The sequence below is a fragment of the Budorcas taxicolor genome, chromosome 2 (genome assembly GCF_023091745.1).
Source record: "Budorcas taxicolor isolate Tak-1 chromosome 2, Takin1.1, whole genome shotgun sequence".
Taxonomy (NCBI): domain Eukaryota; kingdom Metazoa; phylum Chordata; class Mammalia; order Artiodactyla; family Bovidae; genus Budorcas; species Budorcas taxicolor.
This window is the reverse complement of record NC_068911.1, coordinates 4,532,214-4,541,263: the sequence shown is the minus strand read 5'-3', so window position 1 is coordinate 4,541,263 and position 9,050 is coordinate 4,532,214. Positions and strand designations below refer to the sequence as shown.

General features: G+C 46.3%; 1 protein-coding gene across 7 annotated transcripts; it reads left to right on the top strand.

The window, feature by feature from the left end:
* Positions 1-371: 371 nt before the first annotated feature.
* Positions 372-8,938, top strand: ZDHHC4 (zinc finger DHHC-type palmitoyltransferase 4). Of its 7 annotated transcripts, none has more exons than XM_052635815.1 (8): positions 372-433; positions 871-1,005; positions 1,624-1,750; positions 2,718-2,791; positions 3,976-4,154; positions 5,826-6,050; positions 6,884-7,128; positions 8,585-8,938. In XM_052635815.1, exons 2-8 carry the CDS (start codon positions 980-982, stop codon positions 8,873-8,875), a joined length of 1,167 nt encoding a protein of 388 aa, XP_052491775.1. In that variant the 5' UTR covers positions 372-433; positions 871-979; the 3' UTR covers positions 8,876-8,938. The 7 variants fall into 7 exon arrangements, with proteins under 7 accessions (XP_052491775.1, XP_052491778.1, XP_052491773.1 ...); XM_052635818.1 differs by having other exon boundaries at positions 871-1,038; positions 1,624-1,747; positions 5,826-5,951; XM_052635813.1 differs by having other exon boundaries at positions 871-1,038; positions 1,624-1,747.
* Positions 8,939-9,050: the final 112 nt, after the last annotated feature.

Sequence of the window (9,050 nt, the reverse complement as noted above, 5' to 3'; positions counted from 1 at the left end):
GTTCATCACGAAGACACAGTGTACGAGCGCGAAGGTGTGTCTGTCCTGGGCTGCCCCGGCCCCTGCACGGCTGGGAGCCCGGCCCTGACTGGGCTCTACTCAGGTCAGCGGGTGGCTGTTTGCTTCACAACACCGGCGTCCTCAGCCGCACCAGGCCTGGGACAGTCTTTTGTAAGATTTTTGGCAACGGCTCTCCAAATCTGGACCTCCAGCCGTCGGTCTGGAAGTGCCCAATCGGGAAACTACAGACACCTCAGAGGGAGCAGAACGCCACAGACAGCTTCGCCCCCGCGGCCTTCCACAAGCACTTCCGCCGGAAGTCGAGCGGACCAACAGTAGCGTCGCACGTTGACGTCACGTGTCCGCCGGAAGTCTGGGGACGCGCCCTGGAGGCGCCAGCCAGGACGTAGCTGGTTGGTGGCAGATCCTGGCGGTAAGTCAGCCTCCGCTGGGGTGTTAGGTACCCGGGCTGGCGCAGGGTCGTATGTCTCCCCATCTGACCAGTCCTTTCCCGTTGTGTGTGGGGCTGCCCGGCGCCCAGACACCCTCCGTGTTCCCTCCGATCTTTCTAACCCCGCCCCCCAGCCCTGCTTTGGCTCCCGGGGAAATGGACGGAGCTGCTGGGATCTTCGGACGGAGTGTAGCCTCGGGAATGCCCTTCTGTTGGGTCCCCAGCGTGGGCTCCTTAAGTATAGGGATAAACACCGAGATCCAACTCTCTTGGATTATTTCTTCCCGATTAGCTTTTTGCCCTCTCGAAATCTTAAAGGGGGCACAATATCCTCTGACTTTCACATTCTTTCCCACAGTAGAGTCCGCCCCCGACTCCTAGTCTGTCATATCTTGTGTGTTGAATTGGTGTCTCTGCAGCCAGATCCAGCCTCCTAGGGGGACCATGTCTCCTGTAGCTTTGGGTGCCACTCGTTGCGTCAGGCGCACGCCGCTGCGCAAGATGAGATGCCGTTTGAGTTCTCCGTGAATGTTCGGAGGAGGAACGCCAGAGCTGTACGCTGAAAGCTATCCAGACAAAAGAAATATGTAGGCTGGGGACCCCGAATCACCTCGTGAGAATTACTGCTCTTTATTTCTTCTGTCTTATCTCGTGGAGAGTTTCCAGTTTGGTTATCTCATTGGGAAGTTCTGCCCAGAATCATATCTGCCAAGGCCCAGAGTAGCCGTTACCAGTTTCTTAATACTGACTCTGGTCCCCAAGGGTGGTCCCTGATTGTTGGGGTCACTGGCCTGGAGGGTTGCTTCATAAGACGCCATTACTGATCCTGACCCCTGACCTCCTCTGCTGGACCCTCTTTCCAATAGTATTGCCAGCAGATTCTCTTGGGTACATTTCATATCAGTGTGCTACTTGAGGGAAGACAGATGCTTTCTGCACATTCTTCCCCACTGATTTTGGGATTTGCAGGCAGGAAATGCCACAAGGCAGACCACAGTGGTTTGATTAGGAAACTCTTGAAGGGTGGCCAGCTGAGTAGCCCCACTGAGAGGCAGTTCGTGGTTGAAGGCTGAAGAATTCTGTTTGAGGAGCCACTTAGGGAATCAGTGTCGGTGAATATGCGCTGGAATATATCTCTCAGTAGCAGCCACACTCTTTCTGTTCTTTCGTAGCCCCAGGATGGACTTTCTGGTTCTCTTCTTCCTCTACCTGGCTTTGGTGCTGCTTGGTTTCGTGATGATCTGCGTGGGCTCGAAAACCCATTACTTGCAAGGCCTGATCAGCAGAGGGGCACAGGTAGCAGTGATGCTTGGAGACCACTTGGATACCACCAGTCTGAAAGGCTTGGGCTTCTTGAGTGGCGCTAGTGGTAAAGAATCCGCCTGTCAATGCAGGAGATAAAAGAGATGCAGGTTCAAGCCCTGGGTCCGGAAGATCCCTTGGAGGAGGGCATGGCAACCCACTCCAGTGGTTCTTGCCTGGAGAATCCCACGGACAGAGGAGCCTGATGGGCTACAGTTCACGTGGTCACAAAGAGTTGAACACGACTGAGCACGCGCACGCACGCACGCGTGCACACACACACACACACACACACACACACGGCTCACCAGTTTTCCATCAGAACGAAAAGGTGATGCCATTTTTATTTGTTCGTTCACTTGCTCTTTCACTTATGGCAGTTGTGGTATATTCCAAAGCTATCATTCTCAAGACTGGCTGTTTTTCTCTGGATTTGATGCCTGTAATTGGGCATGGATGTGAGAAGTGTATGCATGGAGGGCCCTGATGGGTGAAACTGGGGCTTGTGTGAACAGAAAGCTGAACATCAGGCTGCCCACACTCCTCCAGGGATCAGAGAGAGCAGAATTGGGGTGAAACGCCTTGGGAGGGAGTTGGCTGGGAGGGACCCAGGCTAATTCCCAGTGGACTCTGGGACCTAGGATTGAATGCAGGGCAGGGAAAGGTTTTGTTAGCAGTTCACATTAGCGTCATCTGATCCAGCCCCTCTGCTCACTTCCCTTTGCCTGAAGACCCCCAGTTGGTGCCTTGTGTGAGGTCAGGGTAGAGATGGAGGAGTGGGCATCAAAGGAAGGCTTGCTGCAGGAAGCCCTCCTCTGTTCTCACTTAGATCAGTTCTCTGCTCGTAAGCAGAAACACGCCTTAGTATTACCAATATTGCCGGGTGAAAGTGAAGCATCTAATTTGTTTAGGAGTTGGGGGCGGGTAACGAGAAATGAAACTGAACCTTTCTCTTTTGTTTTAGATATTTTCATATATAATTCCAGAATGTCTTCAGAGAGCCGTGCTAAGAGTGCTTCATTACCTCTTCCATACAAGGTATTTCTATTTCAGAGTTTTAAGTATTAATAGTATCTTCTATCGGAGAAGGGCAATGGCACCCCACTCCAGGGTTCTTGCCTGGAGAATCCCAGGGACGGGGGAGCCTGGTGGGCTGCCGTCTATGGGGTCGCACAGAGTCGGACACGACTGAAGTGACTTAGCAGCAGCAGTAGCAGTATCTACTATTCTGTTTAGCTTGTTAGCTCTTGCTGTCCTCTGGCTTCAAGAGGTTCCTTGTTCGTTTCCAGCGTGTTACAGGGCACGATGCTGGAGGGATCAAGAGTCCTGGGTTCAGACCCTCTACTCATGGATAATCTGCCTTATATCTTTGGGGTTTCAACATACCTAATTTTAAATAGAAATATTTAAAGAATGAGAAAATATTGACACGGATTTCTATAAAAAGAAATGTATCTAATACTGAGACCTCAATTCCCAACAAAGATGATGATGATAATTGATAACATTTATTGAATACTTGCTGTGTGGTAGGCAGTAGGTGAAAGGTTTCACATGATTACTTTTATCTCGAGCCCAAAAGAAGTGGTGTCCCTTGGTTCACTTTCCATAGCATCAGTTCAGTTCAGTCGCTCAGTTGTGTCCGACTCTGCGACCCCATGGACTGCAGCACGCCAGGCTTCCCTGTCTGTCACCAACTCCCGGAGCTTGCTCAGACTCATGTCCATCGAGTCGGTGATGCCATCCAACTGTCTTATCCTCTGTCATCCGCTTCTCCTCCTGCCCTCAATTTTTCCCAGCATCAGGGTCTTTTCCAATGAGTCAATTCTTTGCATCAGGTGGCCAAAGTATTGGTTTCAGCTTCAGCAGCAGTCCTTCCAATGAATATTCAGGACTGATCTTCTTTAGGATGGACTGGTTGGATTTCCTTGCAGTCCAAGGGACTCTGAAGAGTCTTCTCCAGCACCACAGTTCAAAAGCATCAATTCTTCGACGCTCAGCTTTTATGGTCCAACTCTCAGACCCATACATGACTACTGGAAAAAACATAGCTTTAACTAGATGGACCTTTGTTGGCAAAGTAATGTCTCTGCTTTTTAATATGCTGTCTAGCTTGGTCATAGCTTTTCTTCCAAGGAGTAAGCGTCTTTTAAATCCATAGCATGCTACAGGTTTTTCACAGAGAAGCCCCTGTGAACAAGTCGTCTACCTATTTCTTCCAGAAACTACACCTTCGTTATCCTGCATCTCATCTTGCAAGGGATGGTTTATACCGAATACACCTGGGAAATATTCGGCCTCTGTCAACAGCTGGAGTTCTCTTTGTATTACCTTTTTCTGCCTTATCTGCTGCTGATTGTAAACCTGGTTTTTTTCACCCTAAGTTGTGTAACCGATCCTGGTAAGTTGAGGCTCTTAATATAGAAACTGGTGACTGCTCAACTGTCCGACTCGTTGACAGTGTTACAAACAAGTAGTGATCCCTCTAAGGGCTTTGCAGAAGATTTGCTATGTAAGGTGTGCCTGAACGTTCAGGTTTGTTTGTTGTAAATTTTACTTATTTATTTATGGCAGCGCGGAGTCTTTGGCGCTACTCGGGCTTTGCTCTCGCTGTGACGAGTGAGGACGCCTCTTCGTTGTGGTGCGTGGGCTTCTCTTGTTGCTGAGCACAGGCTCTAGGGCCCATGGGCGTCAGTGGTTGCGGTTCCTGGGCTCTAGAGCACGGGCTCAATAGTTGTGGTGCACGGGCTTCGTTGCCTTTGAGGCATGTGGGATCTTCCCGGGCCAGGGATCGGACCCATGTCTCCTGCACTGGCAGGCATATTCTTTACTGAGTTGCCAGGGAAGCCTGACCTTCCATTTTGAGTGTTTTCTAATTTTATTTTTGTCCTTCACGCACACAGGTGTACTTTCTTTTAACTTTATTTTTTGCTTCTTTGCCTCACAGATTATTTAAAACTATTTAAAAATTGCCATACACTTTTATTTTTTGATACTTTCACTTAATTGTATTATCTACAGAGCTTTCAGTCCGTAGGATACATTTTCTTTTAAATGGTTAGTGATATTTGCATTATGTCCAGGTATGTGGTCAGTTTCTGTAAATAATCCATGTGTTCTTAAAGAGTATATATCATCTAGTTCTTGGATACAGGCAACTGTATAAGTCCATTAGATGAAGATGTTAATTATGTTGAGATGTTTTAATATTCATACTAAATTTTTTTGATTGTTTACTCAGAGAGTATGTGATCTCATTCTAATGGTAGGTTTGACAGATTTTTTTCCTTCACATATTTTGAAGCTGTTAAATATTTATGTGTATAATAGTTATACATACTCAGGAGTATTGAAGTTTAGGATTAGTATTATCTCTGGATTCTTTTTTCTAAATATAATGAGCCTCTCTGTTACTAGTAATGCACTGTTCTCAAGGCTCCTCTGTCTGATATTATTACACTGTTTTTTGCTGGATACTTGCTGGGTATTTTTTCCCCATTCTTTTATTTTAACTTCTATTTTTGAAAGACAAAATGTACACTACCTAATGAATAGATAAAAAGAGATATACCTCTTCAGTGGAATGTTACTCAGCCATAAGGAGGAATAGGTGCTTATACATGCTGTAACATGGAAGAACTTTGAAAACATTATGCTCAATGAAAGAAGCCAGGTAAAAAAAGACCACATATTGTATGATTCCATTTATAGGAAGTGTTCAAAAAAGGCAAATCCATAGAGACAGAAAATAGATTAGTGGTTGCCAGGGGCTGTGGGACTAGAGAGAAGTGAAGATTGACTGTTAAAGGATTTCTTGTTGGGGTGATGCAAATGTTCTAAAGCTGTTTGTGATGGTTGTACAACTCTGTGACTATAAAAACCATGGAATTGCACACTATAAATAAGTCAGTTGGTTTTATGAACTATATCTCAATAAAGCCGTTAATTTAAAAAATACATTATTTGGAATACTGAACATAGCAATGTTAGTTGTATTTTGCCAGGACAGATTGCTTGAACACCCAGTCGACTGTATAGCTCAAAACTGACAACTTGCCCTTCCTTTTCTCAGGTACCATAACAAAAGCAAACGAATTACTGTTCCTTCAAGTTTATGAATTCGATGAAGTGATGTTCCCAAAGAACGTGAGGTGCCCTACTTGTGATTTAAGGAAACCAGCGCGGTCCAAGCACTGCAGTAAGTCTTCCTTGGCGCCTCCAGCTCTGCCCTCGCCCAGCAGACAAGTGGGTTCTGTCTGTCAGAGAATGTTACATCGTCTAGAAGCGGCCGCTGCTGGTAGGGACCTGATCGTGGTTTCTTTAACATACCTGGGGGTGAAGCCTTGTGTTCTCATGAGCAGCCTTCAGCTCTGGGTCCAACAGCCTGTCCTTGGTGGCTGGGCTTGCTGCCCAAGAGATGCTTCTGTGGGATGTTTGCGTTTGCTGACTTCAGTCCTGGCAGAGCCTACCCTCTTAGGGCATGCCCAAGATACTGGATCACTGCTGTCCAACAGAAGTGTCCTGTGAGCTGCGTAGGGGATTTTAAAGTTTCCAGTAGCTGCACCGCAAAAGTAAACAAGAAATAGACAAAATTAATATTATATGTTTCATTTAACCTAACATACCTAAAATACCATCTTAACGTGTAATCAATATAAAACATAAAAATATCACTCATGGATTGTTTATGTTCTCTTTTCATATTAATTCCTTGGAACTCAGTGTGTGTTTTATATCACTGGTACATCTCAGTCAGTAAACATCAATTTTTTATTGGACATTCTTGATGTGTATTTAGAGTTCATAAAGTTTATAGTTGGAAGAACTGATTCATACACCCAAGCTCTTCTAGACATTGGTAATAGTTTTTCAGTGACTGAGGCAGTACCAAAACATCCTTTTCCTTTAATATCCACATCTACATTGACATGGTTCATCTTTATCCAAAAAATTGATGTGACTTTTAAGTGGAAGCATGAGCTTTAAAATTTTTACCCCGCGGTTCTGGCGGCAGCAGCTGCCATTTCCCCCGGCCTTCAGTGCTCATGCCCGTGTGTTGCGTCCTCGGGAGGTGTGCCCGGTGTCCTTACCAAGGACCTATGGGGCTGTGGCTCCCCTGTTGCTGTGCAGGTGTGTGCAACCGGTGTGTGCACCGGTTTGACCATCACTGTGTATGGGTGAACAACTGCGTCGGGGCCTGGAACACCCGGTACTTCCTCTCCTACCTCTTGACGCTGACGGCCTCGGCTGCCACCATGGCCGTGGTGAGCACCGTGTTCCTGGTCCGGCTGGTGGTGATGTCAGACGTGTACCTGCAGACCTACGTCGATGACCTCGGCCACCTGCAGGTTGTCGACACTGTCTTTCTTGTTCAGGTAACCGCATCGCGGGCTGTTTGCAGAACAGCCACTGCAATCAAGGTGGTCTTCTGCCCATCACTACAGACCCTCGGTGGTTCCCCTGATCCCCACAGCCTCCTCCCCACATCCCTAATGCCCGGCTCCCACCCATCTGTCCTCTCTATCATTGTGTTATTTCGCGATTGTCACCTCCGTGGAACCCTACAGTGGCAGTTAGGGGTTGGTTTTTTCCACTCGCCACAGTTTCTTTGAGATCCATCCAGGTGGTTCTGTGTGTCAGTAGCTCGTTCCTTCTTCCTGCCGCACCATATTCTATGGTGTGGATGGGTCAGTTTGTTTTATCAGTTACCCTTTGAGGGACATTTGGGTAATTTCCAGTTTTGGACTGTTACTGCTGAGGCTGCTATGAACTTCCATTTATAAGCTGCTGTATGAAAATAGGTTTTCAGTATGATTATGGATTGTAGGATAAGTCCATTTTAGGGTGTTGTATGTGTGTGTGTGTTATGCCCTCTAATTATTTGATACTAGGATAACACATTGTAACTATATGAGGTGACTGATGCGTTATCTAATGTTACTGTGATGATTTCACTGTGTAATATAGATAATCATGTTGTATATTACATTGTTACACCTTAAACTTTCAGAATTTTATTTGTCAGTTATATCTCTATAAAGCTGGGAGTGAAAAGAAAATTTGAACTATCTTGGACGAAAATAACTGGAAATTATTCCTCTCCCAACAATTTCACTCTCCAGAGGCAAACACCTTTATAGTTTGTTGTTTATTTCAGGCTTTTTTCCCCCTGTATCTGTTTTATATGGCCATACACCTTCACAGAGTTAGCTTTATTTTTACACAAACAGGATTCCATGGTGATTTTTCCATTTCGTTTTTCTCAGTGGGCAATATATTACCAGCATCTTTTCCAAATTAATGCACAAACATTGACCTCACTTTAATGGCTCCTTATTGTTCCATAGCATAACTATCCCAGAGTTTTGTTCTACCTCCTGGATGGACATTTAACCTGTTTCTTTTGGGAAGAGGGGCTGCTGCTACAGTGAATACCCTTGTACATGTATTTCTGTGGTCATATTGTTTTCAGAGAGAAACTGATCTTTTCTGTCTGTCTGGACTTTATGTTGATGTATGAACTAAGATCTGCATTTATTTTTATTTTCTGCATAGCCACCTGGCATAACACCATTTCTTGAGTGCCCTTCCCCTTTTCCCTCAATGTACGCACTCCGTTTATCCCATATGAAGTTCTTATACACACCAGGATTTCCTCTTGGGCTCTTTGTCTATGCCTTCTGTGTTTCTGATTGTCCTCAGTGGGTCAGAGATGGGGGAGCCAGGGAGGCAGCTCTGCCATGTGTGTGGACAAGACCCTGGCTGGTGGGGGTGACCCTGACTTAGGTCACAGCCTGGCTGTCTAACATGCTGCTGCTTCTTTGTCCCCAGTACCTGTTCCTGACCTTCCCAAGGATCGTCTTCCTGGTGGGCTTTGTCGTGGTGCTGAGCTTCCTCCTGGGGGGCTACCTGTGCTTCTCTCTGTACCTGGCTGCCATTAACCAGACCACTAATGAGTGGTACAAAGGCAGCCGAGCCTGGTGCCAGCACTGTCCTCACATGGCCAGGCCCCCAGCAGCGGAGCCCCAGGCCTACCGGAACATCCACTCGCATGGGCTTTGGAGCAACCTTCGGGAGATCTTTCTACCTGCTACTGCACGTTATGAGAGAAAGAAGAAATAGGGATGGGAAGAGTGCTGCTGCCTTTTAAATATAGTATACATTTATTTATACACATGGATACGATCTAAGCATTGGTTTATTTGTTTTTCTGGTTTCTGCTGTGTTTATGAGTTGGCTTTCAGTAGCTAAGGAGAGGAGGGGAAATTAGTATTTGCTGGATGTCTAATCCTTGCCA